The 22,548-nt window shown below is 38.6% G+C and overlaps 1 protein-coding gene across 2 annotated transcripts in view; it reads left to right on the forward strand.

Moving 5' to 3' along the window:
- The window catches only part of nup188 (nucleoporin 188), a 72,527-nt gene that overhangs the window by 34,781 nt on the left and 15,198 nt on the right, over positions 1 to 22,548 (forward strand). The window contains exons 24-42 of one of the 2 annotated variants that reach the window (XM_033049015.1): positions 849 to 982; positions 2,419 to 2,525; positions 3,205 to 3,294; positions 3,464 to 3,580; positions 3,696 to 3,865; positions 6,012 to 6,081; positions 6,432 to 6,499; positions 7,052 to 7,247; positions 11,065 to 11,142; positions 11,331 to 11,416; positions 11,763 to 11,908; positions 13,059 to 13,243; positions 13,334 to 13,534; positions 14,494 to 14,586; positions 15,725 to 15,883; positions 17,524 to 17,661; positions 19,387 to 19,461; positions 20,471 to 20,680; positions 21,717 to 21,848. In XM_033049015.1, the coding sequence (XP_032904906.1) occupies positions 849 to 982; positions 2,419 to 2,525; positions 3,205 to 3,294; positions 3,464 to 3,580; positions 3,696 to 3,865; positions 6,012 to 6,081; positions 6,432 to 6,499; positions 7,052 to 7,247; positions 11,065 to 11,142; positions 11,331 to 11,416; positions 11,763 to 11,908; positions 13,059 to 13,243; positions 13,334 to 13,534; positions 14,494 to 14,586; positions 15,725 to 15,883; positions 17,524 to 17,661; positions 19,387 to 19,461; positions 20,471 to 20,680; positions 21,717 to 21,848 (2,455 nt within the window). Of the gene's footprint in view, positions 1 to 848; positions 983 to 2,418; positions 2,526 to 3,204; positions 3,295 to 3,463; positions 3,581 to 3,674; positions 3,866 to 6,011; positions 6,082 to 6,431; positions 6,500 to 7,051; positions 7,248 to 11,064; positions 11,143 to 11,330; positions 11,417 to 11,762; positions 11,909 to 13,058; positions 13,244 to 13,333; positions 13,535 to 14,493; positions 14,587 to 15,724; positions 15,884 to 17,523; positions 17,662 to 19,386; positions 19,462 to 20,470; positions 20,681 to 21,716; positions 21,849 to 22,548 lie in introns of both variants that reach the window. The other variant, XM_033049014.1, reaches the window with a different exon arrangement.

The raw sequence follows: 22,548 nt of genomic DNA on the forward strand, positions 1-22,548 counted from the left end.
AATGAAACAATGAAAAAAGAAATGAATATTTACATGGAAAATGAGGCATTAGTGGTAATTCAACACAATTGCCATTTCTAAGAACATGTTTCCACGTCAACTTTTGGTGTCCATATAACTTTTCTCATCTGTCAGTGGCTATCCCACTTTTGGCCCTCTGCCTCCTTGAACTCTTTGTAAATTTAGTCTTCCAAGAATTATTTTTTTGCAAGTTGCTCTTCAAACCTGCTGTTTGACAAACATGTCCACAATTGTCAGATTTTGTCTTTATTGTTTTCTGAAAAGTCTTGGAGTTTCTGTTATTACATTGAAGCTATGAAAAAAAAGAAGCTATTGGATAAAGTTTAGGAAGTAAACATACAACATTTGTGAATCTCCATCGAATCAAGGCATGAAAGTGATATTAATTTAATTAGTTTTCAATTACATATCCCAAGCTTTTTTTGGTGATATGATGTTAGCTAATTCTAATAATATATTCCTCAATTAGAAATATGTTCAATAACATACCTTGGAAGACATCAATTTGCCTAGCAAAAGACTCGCATTTAGAAATGTTTTTGATCCAAAGTTTTTCAGATCAGGAAGAAAAATACTAAACATATTGGGACTGTTCACACTTCAAGAAAGGAAACATTACTCTATTAAATTACAATTTCCTGACTGCAAAAGAATTCTGCTCCATTTATAGATAATAGAACTAAAATAATCAGAGTTGTCCCATTGAAAAAAATATTATGCATTAATATTAAAATGTTTTTCCTAGCATTTAGTTTCATCAATTTTAATGAACTGCATCTTTATTTCCATCTCCCTTTCCGAACCAACCACCAATAATGTAAATGTAGCAGTGGATCTGAAGGATCAGGTCAGACTCTCACTCAGACGATCAAACTGGCATTTTCCATCACTAATAATGTCATCAAACTGAAACCATCATCAGATGTGATCTCACCATTGGAGCAGGCTCTGACTCAACATGGTATGTTATAATCAAGAAAATAATAAATAATACATTTTTTTTGTAAAGTTGGAAATGTTACTGCGACTAAACTTGTTCTTTGATTTTGCTTTACCTGTTCTTAGTGTCCAATTGCAGCATTAACTTTCAATACCATCAATTCTACATCAATGGAAAATATAATTTGTATGGTGAAATGTGCCTCGTCATAATTGCTTGTTGTTTCATACCATTGATCCACTTTCAGATTTGGAGTAATGTATACAGTCTGGTTGCCCAGCAATAGGATGGATGTCATTAACTAGGAAAGAATGCAGAAGAAATTCACCAGGATGTTAACTGGGTTTGTGGGCTTATCATAGGGAAAGATTGCATAGGCTGGGATTTTGGCTGAGCAGTGACATTATTGAGATATAAAGATCAGGTGGTGCATGGATAAAGTGAATGCTCTGTTTTTCCCAGGGTATAAGATTCTAAAACTAGGAGGCATAGACTTAACGTGAGATTTGAGAGACCTCAACTTCAACAATTTGAGATCAGTAATAGAAAAAATCACATGTGGTTAAAGTGCACATTGTCAGATTTTAATAAAGGCCAGAGCTTCAGCTTCAGCAGCGGCGCAGCACTAAAGTACCATCACGGAGCGGGCGATGCCTTACCAAGGTCGCCGTGTTGGAGCTCCGGAGTGTCGGGACTGCCGACTTTAACATCGTGGAGCTTCCAGCCGCGGGCGGTGCTGACTTTAACATCGCGGAGCCTGGGATCTTTCGCAGAGGATCGCCTATGTTGGAGCTCCGCCCAGCTCGGCCTGTGGACTTCGGGAGCTGCGGTCTCCGGTAGGAAGTGGCCGATTCGGAATTCCAGGCCGCTGAGAGTGTTCTTCCGACGTTGGAGTTCCATCTTCCCGGCGAGAGGGCCTGAAACATTGGGCTGCCGTTGCGGCGACTGCGGAGGCCTCAATAGGCCCCAACCACGGGTGAACAAGAGGAAGAGGACTGAACTTTGTTGCCTTCCCTCACAGTGGGAAACATTGATTCCACTGTGGGGGGATGTTTTTTTATGTTTTATGTTAAATTCTATAGTGTTGTGTTTATCTTCTCTGTGTGCTGCATGGTAACTCAAATTTCACCCCACCAATTGGTGTGTGTGACAATAAATGCCCTTTGTCCTTTGTCCTTTGATCAAAGCCACATTAACTTATTATCATGTTAACTGTCTGATGAAGGGTTCCGACCCAAAATGTCGTATATCCATGTTCTCCAGAGATGCTGACTGACCCGCTGAGTTACTGCAGCGATTCATGTCTTTTTTTGTAAAGTGGCATCTTCAGTTTCTTGTGTGTACACTTTATATTTCCATTCAGATTTTACTGAATATTGTGGAAATGGCACAATATAATGACCCACATAGGTTTGTCGTTTGATTTTTTAAAAAACATTTCATGTTTACTATTGCAGGTACCCATGGTAATAATTTGATAGCAATTTTGGCAAAGTATATCTACCATAGGCATGATCCTGCTTTGCCACGGCTTGCCATTCAGCTGCTGAAGAGACTTGCAATGGTAAGCTGTGTTTTAAAAAGTATACATCCTGGACCATTGTCATGGCTTATCTCTGTTTCATTGTCAAACTCAAAACGCGCACACCAACACTCAAAATTCTGCAAAACAATAAAAAGAGAACAATTGCATGTAAAAGACAAAATGTTAGTTCATAACAACATTAGGGGAAAAAATAAGTCCACGTCGGGCAAGAGATGGTCCATAGTGTTCCATTATCGAGATGGAATTAGAATAGAACCTGATAGTTGTTGGAAAGTAGGTGTTGCTGAACCTGGTATTGTGAGACTTTCGTCTTCTGTACCTCCTGCTGAAAGAAAGTAACAAGAAGAAAGCATGCCTGGATGGTGAGAATCCTATAAGATAGATGCTGCCCTCTTGATGCAGTGCCTCATAGTGTGGCTTTAGATGGCGAGTAGGCTGTGCCCATGGTACTGTTAAACCTATGTGGGGATAAAAATTGGTCATATAAACATCTTAATTTCAACTTTCACACCTTTACTATGCCAACAGTAATACAAATTGTCTCCAAGAAACAAAATTATTGGGAAACTGCCTTATGTTGTTTTATTGTCATAGGTTTGTTGAGATAGTACTTGTGAATGAGACATTAGAAAAATGGGAATATAGTGGTATCAGAATGTAGGCATTAATATCTTATTTCCTTCTTGTACTTCTCCAGGTAGCTCCAATGTCAGTTTACGCTTGTCTTGGAAGTGATGCTGCAGCAATACGTGATGCATTTCTTAACAGACTGCAGAGCAAGACGGAGGTACCTATTCTCTTTGCTGATTTAAAATGCTATTGTCTTCGTGTTACTGTTTCAGTAAATGTATAATGGATTTGTTAACATTGTTCCGTAGAGATAGAAATTGCTTGACAAACGAGTTTTCCAGATGTAGATTTTTTTTTAAAATCATACAACTATTTTTATGATTTAGGACATGAGGATTAAGGTGATGATCCTGGAGTTCTTAACTGTCGCCGTGGAAACACAGCCAGGTTTGATTGAACTCTTCCTCAATCTGGAAGTAAACGATGGTGCAGTTGGATCAAAGGTGATATTAAAATCTGTCTTTAGAGAACAATCTTCATGCAGTCCAAATAAAACTGTCAAAAAGAACAAAGTTTATTTTCAGATTAATGTTTCAGATTAATGGCATGCGTTCACAGGAATTTATCCTGGGAGAATGGAGCTGTCTGCAGGTGGTACTGGAATTTATTGACTCCAAGCAACAAGGGAAATATTGGTGTCCTCCTCTTATCCACCGTGCAGCCATTGCATTTTTGCATGCATTGTGGCAGGACCGCAGAGACAGTGCTATGACTGTTCTACGAACCAAGTAAGTCCACTGTGATTGTTAAATATGTTGTAAAGAAGGAATAGTAAGGATTTTACTGTGAGGATGAAAATTATGTTTCCCATTCCAAAATTAGGGTCTTAATTCTAAACAAATAATACTAAGATAGTAAGTATGCAGTGATCATTTGCTCTGGTTTATTGGCAAAATACATTGAAAGGCATAATTGTATAATTTTTGGAGTTTAGACTCAGATTAAGTGTTCCTTATATTTGTGGATATTTAAATTTGGTACAATTTAGGTGAATTAAAATCCTAGAAATGAAATCTAGCATATTTGTTTAGGTTCAAATAAATGCAAGGCATCTACGCAAAGTTAGACATTTTTTTGGTCATTAATAAAAGGACACAAAGGGCTGGAGTAGGTCAACGGGTCATGAAACGTTACCTATCCATACCTCCAGAGATCCTGAAGAAGGGTTTCGGCCCGAAACGTCGCCTATTTCCTTCGCTCCATAGATGCTGCTGCACCCGCTGAGTTTCCCCAGCAATTGTGTGTACCCTCCAGAGATCCTGCCTGACCCGCTGCGTTACTCCAGCACTTTGATATTTTTAAAATAAACTTGCACCTGCAGTTCCTTGTTTTTATGTTCTGTTTGTCGTTGCTGACATGGTATGTTGATCAAGCGCGTGGTTATTTAATTTTATTCTGTATACATCTTGGAATTCAGAGGAAAAAGGCTGAAAAGAATGCTAAAGCATGTGCTTTTAAGCAAAGTATAGATAACATGAGAATTTACAATAGAAGTAGGGTATTTGAGAGTGCTTTACACTTCAATAAAATCTTGACTGATCTTTTACCTAAGTGCCTCAATTATCCCATATCTCTTTATTTCCTTGATATCTGAAACTTATCAATCTCTGCTATGAAAGTGGTCAATGATTGGTGCTTCAGCCATCCTTGATAGAGAATTCCCAAGATTTGTTACACTCCAGGTGTTCATCTCAACTGTCTTGAAGGGCAACATTTTATCTGCTTGTAAATGTCCAAAGTAACTTTTAAGTTGCTATCTAGTTCCCAATCTAAATTGGGTTATAATTAATTCGGACTGCATTATACAAATAGTGTTCCCTAATTTATCAATCATTTTGATATGTTGAAACAAATTGTATCATAATGACTTGTACTTGCAAACCTAGTATTAATTCTTGGTCAATGTTTGTTGCTTATTTACTGACATATCTTTTAATATAGGTTCCCAGTATATCATAATTAATTCAAGCCTCATGCCTTCATCTTATCCTTCATTCAAATTTAATGTACTATGATATGATCAATCCTCCCGAAAGGTCCTTTAACTATTAGATGCAAAATTAACCTTTTCTCTCATCTAAAATAGCCAGTTCCTCAACAAACTGATCTAGAAAAGTATATCTAGCATATTTCATGAATTTGTCCTATGCACTATTCCAGATAATTTAGTTTGTACTGTCTATATATATTGAAGCTATAACCTACATGATTGTTGTATTATCCTTGTTACAAGCACCACCTTTTGTTAGTGTCTCCTATGTTCTAATAACTGCTGGGGTGGGGAGGGGGAATTATTTAGACAATATCCACCAATATTTTCTGCCACTTGTTTCTTAGTTCCACACAGATTGCTTTCACTTCTGCACTAAGACTCTTTCTATCTGCTTCCTTTGCACTCTGAAATCACTGCTAATGTTCCTTCTTTACCATTTTTTCCTATATTTGATTTGATTTGATTTGATTCAACTTTATTGTCATTGCACAAATACGAGTACAGGTACAACGAAATGCAGTTTAGCATCTGGTCAGAGTGCAAGATAGTAAAAATAAAAATACTGGTTAAACAATATGTGCAATGTGGATGAATTAAACTGGTACATAGGCAAATAAATATATACGGATAGGAGAATATAAAAGATTCCAAATGTTAACTATTCTAAAATATTTAAGTAATTGGTGACTATCAATCATGTCTCCAAGGATGCTGTCAGATTCTAATTGTTTGTTCCAATAAATCCAGCTATCTTGTTATGAATGCTTGTAGGACAGCAGGATAGGACTTCCTTACAATACTGAAACTCGACCTGCACTGTGAACTTGCAGAATTTTCTTTGTTTCAACAAGTTATTGTGATGAATTGATTTTATTTTCCAGGGATCGATTCTGGGAAAATTTGACATCTGTGCTATTTGGAGAACTACCGGCTCCTGCTGACATTACAGAGGTACGATCTAATTTTTTGTAGTCTACTCTTTTATTCTCCAAAGAATCCCTCGCCTCAATTCAGGTGTGCAACATCAATGTTAATATCTTAGCTATTAACATTTTTGTAAAGGTTAATAAGGTCAAAGTTAATGTTGCAGTTTCCTAAATGTGTTAACTGATACTTCTCCAAAGGATACTATCCACACCTGCTGTGGTCTGAATAAAATTTGAGGTCTTTCCTTATGAAAATTACACTGAAAAACCACCCTTCTAAACTCTTCGTCTTCCATCATCTTTAGAACTATCTTCATGTTAGCTTGAAGTAAATCATATGTTTTGCTTTAATTAATGTTGGTTTCCTCTCCACAGAAGAGTGTCCTAGAAACGTGTGCCTTCACTCTGAAGATCATCTGCCTGGAAATATACTATGTTGTCAGGTACAATCTTTCCTGATATAGAAACACCAGCTATTTTCTTTGATGGTTAATGTTATTAATAAAATAACATGCTATTTCTATTAAGAAAAAAGACAGAAAGATTCATCCTGACCAAAGTCATTAGTTTAAATAAATTGAGTTATTGGCCTGGCTGAGGTTGGAGAATTAGTTTTACTTACAATCTTGGAACAAATAAAACAAATAAAAAGAAAATCTGACCTTCGGGATCGAGAACCAAAGCTGCTGAAGGAGCTCTCCCCTGGGCTGTTTTTTTTTGAGGTGGTTGGAAAGAAATGAGATGAAAACATCATCTTGTTAAGGCACCAGTATTTTGGCTGAATGCTTATTTTGTTCTTTTTCCTTATTAATTATTACAATTATACCTAGCATTTTTGTATTGAGTCTGCAGTGCCAATATGTTTTTTTTCCATTTGATTGGCATAACAATGCAAAAGTATCTATGATTCAGGCCTCTGTGTTGATGGGATTCTACCATGAATTTATGTTGACTATTTCTAGATTGTAAGTGTTTCATACTGTTTTGTCTCTCAGGGGTTCTCTGGACCAGTCCTTAAAGAACACATTGAACTTGTTCTTTGATAAGAAGCGATATGAATATTGGTCTGAATATATCAAATCACTTGTCATTTACATGACTGAGACAGATACTGACGGAGCCTCCACATTTCTAGAATTCCATAAGTTGATATCGGCATGGCGAATGTTTCTTGTTCTGGCTACCAGCTACGTAAGTGTAAAATATTATACCCTACATATTGTATTTATCAAGAATGCTGACTTTTCAGGTCTAGCTTCAATTACTATTGCACTGATTGACATCATTATAATGTCACTTTTTGACATCTATTTAAATCAACTGACTGCTGTTAATTTAGATTTTAGGCTTTTCCCAAATCTCCTCACTCTGCCATAAAATTGTATATAGCCTGGATTATGTATTGTTGCCCTCTTTGCCATGCATTAATAAAAGTATTAGAACACTGTATAAATGCCAAAATTAATCAAAAATGTACAAAAAGAAGCTCATCATGCACAAAATCATGTCTCAGTACACCAAGTTTTCTGTCACCTGAAAGTGGCAAAACTGTGCCCTCTACATCAAGACATTGATATACAGTAATATATACTGACCACTATAATCTCCACTGTAAACATTTCTCCTGTTTAAAATACTTTTCACTGATACTAATGTAATTGGTGCAAATGGGAAATTGGGAAAATACTGGAAATGCTGAGCAAGTCTGGCAGCATCTTGGAGAAAGAACTAGTGTTCAAGTTTTAGATTTTCCTGTTATCAGATCTGATTGAATAGCAACTTGAAATGTCAATTAATTCACTATTGGTGATTCCTGTGATGTAGCCAATTTTCAATCCTGGCTCCTACTATGCCTTTTATTCCTTGGCTTTCAATCTTAATGACAGGCCTATTATGTGGGAGCTCATCAAATAGTTTTTGGAGGTTCATTCATTTAAATGCAATGCTGCCAGATATCTTGGTCTTGTGCCAATTAAATCGCTGATTACTACATAACACAGTCTTACAGAAGATTGCTTATTCTGTTCTGAGAGGGGGGGGGGGGGTTATTATAACACGACAGGTCTTGCATTATCAACAGTCCATACTTAAAATCTCTAATGATCACCAGAAGTGGCAAGCTGCCTCCAGATTATTTTGCCTGAAATCGTTCTTTTCAAAATAGTGATTCAAAGAAGGAAAAGAAAGTGTCCCATGAAAATGCTTGTAAAGCAGCAGATCAATATTTCGAATAAAAGATCGATCTGAAGCGTTGGCTATTTATCTCACAGAGCCACGTCATCTTCTAATTGTTTCCAACCTTTTTTTATCTTTATGAAAATAACAGGTTAATGTAGCAAGCAGTGTAGTTTTATTTTAAAGATTCCTGTGTTATGGGGAAAAACAAAGAATTTATCAGTTGGAGAGTGTTGCATCAGTCGTCAGACTGCCATGTATGTAATGTGCATGCAGCCTGTTCCGTGGATCACAATAAAAACTTTTCCATTTGTTTTTGTAAAGTTAAATTAGTAGGAAAGAACTGCAGATGCTGGTTTAAATCGAAGGTAGACAGAAAATGCTGCGTCTACCTAATGTTAAATTAGTTTTTGTTTGAATTAACATGATGGCTTCAAGAAGCAGGGGAATGAAGGTATACCAATCCATGAACTGAACCCAGATAGTTCCTGAATTATCTGTTTTCAGCACCATAGTCCTTAATGACCACCAGAAAAGGCAAGTTATCTCAGTAACATTTTGTCTGAGCTTCGGGCAACAGGGAATACATCCTAGTGCCTGCTGCATTGAGCCCTCAATTCAATTTTTCTTTTAGTTTTCACTTGGAAGCCAGTGAGTGACAGTTGGAAACCGTTGGGGATTCCGTGGGATGAAGATGAAATGGTGTTTGATTTAAGGAGGAATGTTTTGAAGGTGAGCTCGCCCATCTCCGCAAGGAGGGCAGCTAGATTGAAGGGAGTCCACATGTTCTTTGAGAGGTGAGCGGAGTATTTCTGCTGCTTCTCCCCGTAAGAAGTGTTGTACGAAATAATTCGCAATCTTGAGCTGGTTACTGTGGATTTTGCAAAACTTCTAAGTTGAAAGACTCTTATGTATGCTCTGGGAGCTAGACAGTGAGTAGTGCTTCCCTGACCATAGTCCTTTCAATTATTGGACATGTAGCCTCAAAACATTATGGCAATAAATAAATGACTGAACGTGATTCATATTTTAAAACTAATAAGACTCCAGCTTCTTGAGCTTTGTTGCATTAGGTCAAATATATGGTAGACATTGCCCTCAATGATTGGGACAAAGACCCATCATTTATTTATTTGCCTCTGTACTCCACAATTTGTGATTTGTAATAGAAAAAAATCAAGTGGTTAAAGTGCACGTTGTCAGATTTTAATAAAGGGTATTTTAATACATTTTTGTTTCACCATGTAGAAATTACAGCGGTGTTTATACATAGTCCCCCCCCCCCCCCCATTTCAGGGCACCATAATGTTTGGGACACATGGCTTCACAGGTGTTTGTAATTGCTCAGGTGTGTTTAATTGTCTCCTTAATGCAACTATAAGAGTTCTCAGCACCTAGTATTTCCTCCAGTTTTTCCATTATCTTTGGAAACTTTTATTGCTGTTTATCAACATGAGGACCAAAGTTGTGCCAATGAAAGTCAAAGAAGCCATTGTGAGACTAAGAAACAAGAATAAAACTGTTAGAGACATTAGCCAAACCTTAAGCTTACCAAAATCAACAGTTTGGAACCTCATTAAGAAGAGAGCACTGGTGAGCTTACTGATCGCAAAGGGACTGGCAGGCCAAGGAAGACCTCCACAGCTGATGACAGAAGAATTCTCTCTATAATAAAGAAAAATCCCCAAACATCTGTCCGACAGATCGGAAACACTCTTCAGGAGTCAGGTGTGGATTTGTCAATGACCACTGTCCGCAGAAGACTTCATGAACAGAAATACAGAGGCTACACTGCAAGATGCAAACCACTGGTTAGCCACAAAAATAGGATGGCCGGGTTACAGTTTGCCAAGAAGTATTTAAAAGAGCAGTCACAGTTCTGGAAAAAGGTCTTGTGGACAGATGAAACGAAGATGAACATATCAGAGTGATGGCAAGAGAAAAGTATGGAGGCGAGAAAGAACTGCCCAAGATCCAAAGCATATCACCTCATCTGTGAAACACGGTGGTGGGGGTGTTATGGTCTGGGCATGTATGGCTGCTGAGGGTACTGGCTCACTTATCTTCATTGATGATACAACTGCTGATGGTAGTAGCATAATGAATTCTGAAGTGTATAGATACATCCTATCTGCTCATGTCAAACAAATGCCTCAAATCTCATTTGCCGGTGGTTCATTCTACAGCAAGACAATGATCCCAAACGTACTGCTAAAGCAATAAAGGAGTTTTTCAAAGCTAAAAAATGGCCAATTCTTGAGTGGCCAAAGTGGCCAAGTCAATCACCCGATCTGAACCCAAATGAACATGCCTTTTATATGTTGAAGAGAAAACTGAAGGGGATTAGCCCCCAAAACAAGCATAAACTGAAGATGGCTGCAATACAGGCCTGGCACAGCATCACCAGAGAAGACACCCAGCAACTGGTAATGTCCATGAATCGCAGACTTGAAGCAGTCATTGCATGCAACAGATATGCAACAAAATACTAAACATGAATACTTTCATTTACATGACATTGCTGTGTCCCAAAAATGATGGTGCCCTGAAATGGGGGAATATGTATAAACACTTGTAATTTCTACATGGTGAAACCAAAATGTATAAAAATTCCCTTTATTAAAATCTGACAATGTGCTCTTTAACCACATGTGATTTTTTTCTATTACAAATCTCAAATTGTGGAGTACAGAGGCAAATAAATTAAAGATGGGTCTTTATCCCAAACATTATGGAGGGCATTGTAAATGCTGATTTTTTTTTTTCTCCAAGGTAAAAGTAATATGTTAAATCACCCAACTGAGCTAAAGTTTGAGCTTATTGTATTGCACAGGAGGACGTGATGCATCTATGCGATTGTCCATTAAGGTTGCAACTGCTACATGATGTTCTTGAAGCAACCAAGATTTTGGTGAGTACAAATTAATTGTAGGCAGGTCTGTTGCCTTGGCTTGAGATTTGTCTTGAGATTTGAGCAAGAATCCTGTAATTTAGATGACCACTTGATTTCTAGAACGTCACTTCGATGTTGTGATTTGTTGGAAATGTCCCAATTGCTTATTGACTACCCTTTTCACATGCTATGTGTTCTTCTGTTAGCTGACAGCTCCCTTATCTGCTCCCTGTCTGCGAATGGGATCAATGCTGGCAACGCTGCTTTTAATTCTATTGAAACAATGGAAACGGTAAGAAACAAGATTCCATCTGATGATTATGCACAGTGTGTTTGGAACTTGATCACATACTTTAAGCATTCAATATCTTTTGAAGGTTTTAAAGTACATTGTGGGTTCTGTTATAATATTTGTAAATGTGTCCTTTTGTTGTGGCCTCCTACCTACTCACATGTCAAAACAGTGACTAAAAATACATTGTAGGAATATATCCTGGACATTTGGTCAAATGTACTTCTTGGTTATGGATAAAGAAAAACACCTAGTTTTTATTTTTTAGGAAATGATCTTATTACACTTGCATGTCCAATAATGGATTAATGAGGCAATAATGGTTTCTACTTTGTTCCTTTCTCAGTGTAATTGTTAACATATCTAAAATCCTGGACCCCTTGGATCAAATTCTAGAAAGCCTCTCACAGAGCAACCAGTACTTCATGGAGAAGACAAAGGCAAAAATATATTCTGCTATCATAATTACCATTCAGAGCAAGCATTTACGAGGTTTGACTTTCACTTCCTTCTTAACTTTCTTGGGAAATTTTGATTTGTGTTGTTCTATGTGGTGCATGCCTGGTACCTATGGAGGACAAGGACACAAAAAAAACAAACCAGATGAATAGGCAATGGACTCTTCAGGTCATCAGGTATAGGGGACAAGTGAAGATTATTGTGATTTCTGATTTTGCTACAGTGTGAAGGTAGTCGGCTACATTCTAATAGGCTCAACATTTATTTTAAACAGTAGTGCCATTTTCGCCCCTCCCCCACACCTTTGGCTTTGTTGCCAGAAGCGTTGTATTTATTTCCTGATGGTGCCTCCTTGAACCACTGCAATTTGTGTGCAAGTGTTCCCATGTTAGTCATTTAGGTGTTCTGACTTTTCTTTGTAATGAGAAACTACATTGCAGGTCTTCCGGCTGAGACGGGTAAGACCAGCAGTCCTTCCATATGACTGAGGTTTACGTGCACCTCCACCAACCTCATCTACCGAATCCAGTGTTCCCGATGTGGCCTCCTGTACATCAGTGAGATCAAGCGTTGACTTGGCAGCCGTTTTGTTCTACCAAGGCCTACTGGATCTCCTAGTTTAGTTTAGAGACACAGCGTGGAAACAGGCCCTTTGGCCCACCGAGTCCATGCTGACCATCCATCACTGATACACTAGTACAATGTTATCCCACTTTTGTATCCTACAAACTAGGGGCAATTTACAGAAGTCAATTTACCTACAAACCTGCATGTATTTGGAAGGTGTGAGGAAACTGGAGCACCCGGAGGAAACCCACAGGGACAACGTGCAAACTTTGCATAGCCAGCACCTGTGTAGTCTGGATCAAACCTGGGTCTCTGGTGCTGTTAAGCAGCAACTCTGCAGTTACTGACTATTTTAACTCCTCTTCCCATTCCCATACTGACCTTTCTGTCCTGTTTATGGTGTGATGGTTATATGAGAAAAACATTTATACTTTTACGTTGTCTGTATATATATCAATTAATGTTGTTTGGGTATTTTAGAATATATTATAATATAGTATAATTTGCTTGAACTGCAGATCCACCTAATTTATGAGAGTATGTAAAATAATTTCTATCACTGATGTGAAATTCTACTGTTGTAGATTTTATGCTACGTTTGTGATCTTTTGTTTAGTTAGTGACTTCCCCCAGTATTCTCAAATGCTGCTAACTGTGTGCGAGACCATACATAATGAAGCGATTGTTCTACTGGACCAAACACATCATGCCCTTACAACTGATAGTGCCTTATTTGATGACAAAGATAGTATGGAAACGGATTGTGCACCACGATTACAGCATAAGGACCAGAAAGATGGGGTAAGGGGAGAAAATTGTTTAATTATATATCCGGCCGAGGGTTGAACTGACTAGATCAGCAATTTACACCTCTGGCTTTTCTTTCTCCAGGTATGTGTGCTAGCACTCCATCTTGCAAAGGAACTCTGTGAAATGGATGAGGGTGGTGACCAATTAGTTTCAATTACTCGCACAGTTCCTTTTCTTCCTGCTATGCTTAGTGCCTTGGAACTTAGTCTTCGAGTCAAACAGAACCTACATTTTGCAGAGGCATCCCTGCATTTGCTTTTGAGCCTGGCGAAAACAGACCAGGTAAGCCGAGTTCCTGCATCTTAAAGGAAAAACAGCAAGTGCTGGAAAATAAAGACAGAATATGTTAGTAATACTCAACGGTGCCTATGGAAAAGGAGAATTGATATATCATGTTGATGACTTTTGATCTAAACTTGGAAGATGGATTTGATCTAAACTAGGAACATGTTATATATTGGATCATGAAGGGGAGGGAAAGGTGTAGAGAATATGGTCATAATTGGTAGAAACTGGGAAGGATGCTTCATTGGATGTGGAGGTTAGTGGGGTGTAAGTTGAGGTCTAGAGGAACTCTATCCTAGTTGCCTGTCATTTAATTATTTGTCCTACACCCATTCTGACCTCTGTCATTAGTATCTTACATTGTCCCGCTCAGCCTCAGCATAGGATCAAGTAACAGTTTTCCAGAGATGCTGCCTGACCTGCTGAGTTACTCGAGCACTTTGTGTCCTTTTGTCATCAAATAATAGATACCATCTTTTGACCAGGCACTTTATTGCCCTTCTTCAGACAGTTTAGCTGCAAATAACAAGCTTAATCACCTCATCTTTCATCCAATATGCCCTCAGTTTATCTTATTCTAACACGTTTGCTTTCTACCCTGTCACAAATGTTCATTCTTTCCAATCTTTAATCTTTTATGTAATTAAAACGTTTGATTTTATTTTTCCCTGTTTTATTAACAGGTTTTTGACCTGAAATATTAATTCTGTTTCCTTCTCCACAGATGCTTTCTGAACTGAGTATTTCTATCAGTTTCTGTTTTTGTTTGTAAATTCTAAATCTTGAGAATGGCTTGGAGTTTTTATCAGTAGTATGAATAACATATATTAAATTCTTAATAAACTGTAATGTGCCACATCTAATCGAGCACTTTTGGAATCTGGACCTTGCTGTAATGCAAGGAATTAATGGATGAAACGTGGTTGTGTTAAATCCCATATTTTTGTGACTTTCAGGGAGCAACTGCAGTGGGAGGAGCTGGTGTCCTGCCAAGCATTTGTCTGCCACTTCTCAGTGTTTATCAGCTCAGTGCCAATGGCACCACTCAGGTACTGTAATACAATCGCTGTGACAAGGACTGATGAGTGTTGTTTCATTGTAATCCATTAGGGTGTCCTGTAGAGTCAACGTCTGCAAAATATAGATGCACAAAGGTCTTGTTTGAAATGAACCCTGATATTTTATGAACATGTCCAGTTTTGAGAGCTTTATTAGGAAATGTGTTCAGGTATCATCAAGAATGAGGATATTAGAGAAAACTAGAGGAAGCTAAATACTTCACAGTTACCAGTAGGTCTTTTGGGAAAGTGATTGTTGGTTGTGAAGGGAAGCAAATTAATTCTAATTTGTTGGATTAGATTATACGGAGACACAAAACACTGCAGATGCTGGAACCCGGAGGAAAAATACAAAAATATGTTCAAAACCTCTGTGGAGCTGAGTGAATCTTCAGTCAGATCTGAAGAAGGGTCTTGAACCGAAACATTGTCTGTATATTCTCTCCACTGACGCTGCCTGACCCACTGAGTTCCTCCAGAAGTTTATTTTTTGGATTAGATTACATGTTTTCTGGGTGGTCCTAGTTTGATGGCCAAATTATTGTTCAGGATCAACTTGGTCATTTTATCACTTGTACAATCCATTATAATTCTGGTCCCAGTGCTTTATAATATACTTTATTCAAACTGAAAATTGTAACAGGTGATTTCTAAATGGACATTAAATTTGACAATTTTAACTTCTAATTTTATAATCTCTGCTGTTTCTTTATAATTTTCTATGACAATTTTTTTCCTTTAAAGTGAGTTGATTTGAATCAAATAGATGTTTTTGGTCCAGCAGCTATCGTAGAATTGTAATAAAAATTAGGTTTTCAACATAATGCAAGAAACTAAAATAAGTGTGTCACTGGAAAATGCTGAGTGTCATATAACTCGCGTAACATGTTGACGTCTCAAATCTTTGGTGTAAATGGATCAGATGTGCTTATAAATTGAAATCAATCTTAAGGTTCTGAGAAGCAAACTTGCTTTTACAAACAGACTGAAACCTTTATGATGTGTGTTATTAGACGTTCTGTTTCAGCAGTGTTTTCCTTTTAGATGTTATGCCTACATGATTTGTCAAGTAAAGAACCTAATGGTATTTAATCTCCTCAATATCGTCCCTTTTCTTTTTATTTTTCAGACTTTGGGATCTTCCCGAAAATCTCTGGACGCTCCATCCTGGCCAGGAGTTTATAGGCTCACTATGTCATTGATGGAAAGACTTTTAAAGTCGCTACGCTACAACTTCCTCACAGAAGCATTAGATTTTGTTGGAGTCCATCAGGAGCGGATACTTCAGGTAGGGTCAAAGTTTTTCGATGCTTTTAAAATTTAATCTGCACTTTAATAAATTATAAGATCCATTCTACAAATGAACATTTTAATTTGTTTGTGTTTGATGGGGATGGGTAATTGAAGTAGTTCATACATCTGCAGATCCATAATTATTTCAAAGTTGTATATGTCTAAATAAAGTTATTAAATCATTTTTCTGGTGAATGCTTCCCTTTTCATTTACTCAGTTTTGTTGAGACTTGATAATAAGTTCCTGTGTAATAAACGATAGCCCACTCATTTTGTAGAACAAATCCTTTTAATTTTTAATAATATGTTTTTGTTCATCTTTTAAAAAAATTTAAATCTTAAAATGAACATATTTAAAATACCAAAGAGTAAAAGAAGATTCAACAAAATAATCCTCTCCGACTGACGGCCACAATTAAAACATTAGTAAGTCATGAGGGCTATTTTAACACCTGTTATGCTCATGATTTAGTTCTAATGCGACTAGACTGTACGTTAACCTCCCTGTCTGACTGGTGCCACCACCGCCTGAGGCTGGTTGACGAAAGGGAAAATGTCGGGGAGAGTCCGCTGGCCATCCAGTCTACAGTATCATCAACTTTTGATAGCGGTGCACATGGCTTTCCGTTTGAAGTTGAACTTGAGCAGTTAAACAGCGTATTTGTTTGACTTTTTTTTAAATTCTGTCTGCTTAACAGCCCATCATGTCACAAAATTTTACAAAATAATGTACATTTTGAAGTATATCTAATTGAAGTTTCTCGGATGCGGCCTTATTAAATTATAGCTAACTTAATGCGGCATTCCAACATGAAAAGGTTGGAAAAGGTTCCCCAGCCTGCTCCAGTCCACTTGCCAGAAATCAGATGAGATTTAGAACATTGCTTCCTGACCACTAGATGGTGCACTTTACAGAAAAATATCAATAATTCAATGGAGCCACAAAGAACTGCAGATGATGGGATTTTGAGCAAAACACAAAATGCTGGAGAAACTCGGCAGGTCCCTCTACAGATGCTACCTGACCCGCTGAGTTTCTCCATTAATTTAATGTTGTATATTCCAGAATATTTTACCTTACCAAGGATTTATTAATGCCAGGCTGTCCAGGATCAGGTCTGAAAATTTTGGAAACATTCAAATGTTTAATCATCTTACCGTCACAATTGAGGAACATAACAAATAAATGTATATGCTTGCAGTTTTTTTTAAATGATGGAAGATAGAAATTATAGGCCAAATATCATAAGTAGACATAAAATGCTAGAGAAACTCAGCGGGTGAGGCAGCATCTATGGAGAAAAGGAGTAGGTGATGTTTCGGGTCGAGACCCTCCTGACATATGTCTACTTAGATGAAGTTCTCCTCCTCTCTCCGAATAGATTTTTCCAGCATCTGCAATTCCCTCTTAAACAGGCCAAATATCATCTTCTGTGCCATAAATTTATGGTTTGATCATGTCAAACGTGGTATGTTGATGTTAGGTACCACAAAATATATTCCTTCTCTCCATAGATGCTGCCTCACCTGCTGAGTTTCTCCAGCATTTTTATGTCTACCTTCGATTTTTCCAGCATCTGCAGTTCTTTCTTAAACACAAAATATATGTTATTATCTTTGTTCATTCTCTTATAGTGCTTGGATGCAGTTCGAAAGGTGCAGAGCTTGGCTTGTCTCGATGAAGTTGATCATACGGTTGGATTTATTCTTCAACTTTCCAACTTCATCAAAGAGTGGCGGTTTCACCTGCCGCAGCTGCTTAGAGATGTGCAGGTATTCTTCACATAGAAAAAATATAATATTGAACAGGTGAAATCAGGCTCTTCAACCCACTGAGTCCACATTGACCAACGATCACCTGTTTACACTACTTCTATGTTATCCCACTGTCGTATTCATTTCCTACACACGAGGGGCAAGAGAGAGGCAGTTAACCTACAAACCAGCATGTCAATGGGATGTGGGTGGAAACTCTCATGGTCATAGGGGGAACATGCAAACTCCATACAAATAGCATCCGAGATCAGGAATGAACCTGGATCTATGGTGCTGTGACAAACACTAAAAGTGCTGGAGTAACTCAACAGGTCAGGCAGCATCTCTGGGGAAAAAGGATGGGTGACATTTTAGTTGAGAACCCTTCATCAGATAGGTGTGGGTGGGTGGTGAAGAGCTGGAGGTGAGAGAAGACCATGACCAATCGGAGCCAGCCACAAATGATATCCTGTAGGGTGGGGGTACCTGGTAAGCCCATTGTTGGCTAGTGAAGGTGTGATTTCAAGAGGAAAATAATGCGGAGAACTGGAACAGGTAAAATGACTGGGGTGGAGGAAGGGGATGTGGGGGGAAGAAGAGAGGAGAGCAAGTAGAAGTTACTTAAAATTAAACAATTCAATATTTATACCGCTGTGTTATAAGCTGCCCAAATGAAATATGAGGTACTCTTCTTCCAATTTGCCTGTGGCCTCACTCTGGCAAAGGAGGAGACCCATAGAAACATAGAAAAATAGGTGCAGGAGTAGGCCATTCGCCCCGTCGAGCCTGCACCGCCATTCAATATGATCATGGCTGATCATTCAACTCAGTATCCTGTACCTGCCTTCTCTCCATACCCCCTGATCCCTTTCGCCACAAGGGCTACATCTAACTCCCTCTTAAATATAGCCAATGAACTGGCCTCAACTACCTACTGTGGCAGAGAATTCCAGAGACTCGCCACTCTCTGTGTGAAAAATGTTTTCCTCATCTCGGTCCCAAAGGAATTCCCCCTGATCCTTAAACTGTGACCCCTTGTTCTGGACCTCCCCAACATCAGGAACAATCTTCCTGCATCTAGCCTGTCCAACCCCCTAAGAATTTTGTAAGTTTCTATAAGACCCCCCCTCAATCTTCTAAATTCTAGCGAGTGAAGGAAAGGTGAGAATGGGAAGGGGATTGAAATGGTTGGTAACCGGGAGATCCCATAGCCCTAGGAGAACTGAGAAAGAAATGGTCGCCGAGTCTACGTTTGGTCTCGCCGATGTACAGGAGCCCACATCAGGAACACAGGATACAGTAGAAGACAGACACAAAATGTTCGAGTTACTCCAGCATTTTGTGTCTATCTTCGGTTGATTCGCTGAGTTACTCCAGCATTTTGTGTCTATGGTGTAAACCAGCATCTGCAGTTTCTTCCTATACACCGGATGCAGTAGATGAGGTTAGAGGAGGTACATGTGAACTGTCTAACCTGAAAGATGTCCCTGGATGCAGTTGAGGGAGGAAGTATAAGGACAAGTATGATGTCTCCTGGGGCGTCTGCAACTTCTTCTCTAGCTTCCCATTGTGTCCTCGGATATATCTGATCCGGGCCGTGAGATTTATCTATCGACATAGCTTTAGAACGTTCAGCATCTCCACGACTGTTATGCAAACTGTCCTCAAGATAGCTCCATTAACTATCCCAAGTTCCCAGTCTTCACGTCTCATTGAGGACCTTGATTGTTCTGTGTTTTGCAGGTAAATCTGTGTTACCTCTGCCAGACATGTACCTTTCTGCTACATAGCCCCAAAGTGCTTCAACACTATCTGCAGGTCAGTATAAAGTTGTTCCTTTGAAGTGGATTTTGTCCATTAAGATGTTCAATATTACAAGTGTTAAGCAAGCTTTTCAAGTGCTCTATTATTGATATTTAAGGCAGTGGAGATATTTCTAATAAATTGTCAATAAATGATTTACTGTATTATGTAATCTGTGCATTTGAGTAATACAAGTCCGCCGCCGATTTTCTGGCAACTGGTGGTCCGACTCCTCTTTTAATCCGGAAAATATTCCGATCAGAGGGTCGAGCTTGCCCTCCTGCGGTCTGGGCTCTGGAACTCCAGCCTGGCTATATCCGACTTCCACGGCTGACCGGTGGGCCAAATTTGTCCCCTGTTACCGAGGCACTGGAACGCTGGCCTGGCTGGAGCCGACAATTCCGTTCCCATAGCCGACTACCGAGGCTGACTTTGCGAGCTGGTATCTCGGCTCCCGGTGACCTGGGCAGACCGTTCCTGTACAGTTTGACTCCTCTCGGAGGACCTGATCTCTGCCATTCTGGCAAAATGGATAATCCGGCAAGGCTCTGAAACCAAGGGTGCTTGGAAATCGGTGGTGGACATGTAGTTTGAGCATTTAAATCATAAATTCAGATAAGATACTCTGCTGGAAAGCTGCTTATGTACAAAATACTGGTTTTGTACAATACAGAAAGAAGTTGTATTTCTTTACCAAAACTGGCTCATAATAAAGATGACTTGTGGCGTACATTTGACAGATGCTTTCCAACAAAACTCGCTATAGTGTATGCTGGAAATGTTGCATGAAGCAGTGTTTTGAATTAATTGTCTATGATCTATTTGGAATATCTTTTCAAAATAAAAGGCTCTTTAAATTTCTGTTCTCAGCAAGCATTTGGAGGTTGAATCAGATCAATTGGTAACGGACGGCAGAGTGACTCCATTTCTACACTGCCAATGTAGATGACTTTGGCTTTGAGGCAAATCTATGGGAAAGCCTATACGATAATGACATCAAATATGATTGTATTCTATTTCACAGGTGAAGAATGGAGATACAATTCCACCTGCAATTGTACCTCGGCAGTCAAAACCTGCTCAGACACCCAAAAAACAGCAGGACATAGAAAGAGATGAGATGGAACAGCGTGCAGTGCTAAAAGTCCAATCCAGTCTGCTCCGAATTCTGAGCAAAACATTGGCAGCTATTCGACACTTTACCCCAGATCTATGCCAGATATTGCTAGACCAGGTAAATAGTTGTTGCCTATGCATATTTGGTATGAAACAATAAGGATGGATGCAGGTATTAGAGATTGCAGATGCTGAAATCTGGAGCAAAAGACAACCTGCTGGAGAAACTCATTGTGTCAAGCATCGGGTGGTAGGGTAGGGGGGTAAGTGACGGGAGGCTGGAGTGGGTAGGAATTGTCAACGTCTCAGGTCAAGACACTGCATCTGACTTAAAAGTGGAAAGAGGAGATGGGAAGGAATGAGATGGGCTTCTTAACACCTTTTGCCCCAGATACAGATCCAGTAATTCTTGTGCTAACTGGTGTATGGCAAAGAAATAGACCCTTCAGCCTACCATATCCATACTAAACTTAATGCTTTGGCATGAAGTTTAGTATCTGCAGTTCCTTATTAAACATTAATGGTTTGGCTTTTGTGTCCAATCAATGCACTTTTCATTAATTTAAAGCATAATACATGTAGATTATAAGAAGCTACTTTTATGTACTATGGCGCAGCTCCAGTTAATCGGTCTCACTTCAGCTGCACCTCTAGTGTTGCACTACATTTAAATCAGTGCTATGAACTTTGAGGATGTGAGGAAGAATCTGAACCCATTCATCAATTTAATCCAGCTGCAATTTAAATTCACATTAAGAACAAATAACTTTCTATCCAAAAACTATTTATGGTTAGATGTTATTGCCATATTCTTCAATTGTTGTTGTTCATTCCTTTGACTTTCATTCCTTTCATTCATTGGAGCTTTGTGGAAATACCATGTTCCATGAAGTTTTTTGGCATCCCCAAAAGCCTGGTCAAGATGTGCTAGTTCCATTACAGTGACAAATATACCCTATGTTTTGAATTTTAGTAATCTATTTATGTAGTTTGTCATTTCTTGACTTGGCATTTAGATGGTGAATGTTTTGTGTGTTGAGAATTATTATGGTTGAAGTCTTGATTCTGCTGGGCAATAGCTTACTTTTATATGTGAACAGAATAGATATCACCTTCTGAACTCAGATTCTGAACTTATTTATTTGTCCCTACAGTCCTTGGACCTGGCAGAATATGATATGCTCTTTGTTTTGAGCTTTACAACTCCAGCATTTGATTCTGACATTGCTCCATCATTTGGAACTCTTCTTGCAACTGTGAATGTTGTTCTGAACATGCAGGGAGAGGTAAGAGAGTATGGAAGCTTGCCCATACCAAAAATGCATGCCAATCTATGATGATGGATGAAAATTAGACAACATCTACAAGTTACTCCATTTCTCAGGTTTTGAAATGGCTTCTGTTGGTTTATTCACAATTGAAATTGAGGATTATTTTCATAGCAATGAAGCACCGTTGACTTTACCAAGAGTAATTTTTGATATTGCCAAAGACTGACACTTGCTGTATAATTCCACAAATATTGGCAACATTCCAGTATATAATCTGTTTTTTTTTAATGCAAGAGCCTCAGCTTTGATTGTGAGTAGACTATTTGACCTGATTTGCTTGCCAGATATCCTCGTAAAACATTATTGGAGATCCTAAACAAAATTATGATGCCCTTGGGGAGATGTGGTTCCTTGTAAGAGCATTGTAACTGCATGCGGGTGTTTCCTGGTCTGAACAGCTAAATCTTATTCAGATGATAGACACAAAAAGCTAGAGTAACCCAGCGGGACAGGCAGCATCTCTGGAGAGAAGGAATGGGTGACGTTTTTGGGACGAGACCCTTCTTCAGACACGTTTACTTAGCTGTTGGGGATAGTGCAAAAGTAATTTTGTTGCAAAATATATATTTTTTAAAGCTAGTCAGTGTGTGGCAGCTTTTTTAGCAGCTGTCAATTATGTTTGAGTTTTTCTTATTTGTGGGCAAAACTCTATTTC

The sequence above is a fragment of the Amblyraja radiata genome, chromosome 32, assembly GCF_010909765.2.
Source record: "Amblyraja radiata isolate CabotCenter1 chromosome 32, sAmbRad1.1.pri, whole genome shotgun sequence".
In the NCBI taxonomy this organism is placed as follows: domain Eukaryota; kingdom Metazoa; phylum Chordata; class Chondrichthyes; order Rajiformes; family Rajidae; genus Amblyraja; species Amblyraja radiata.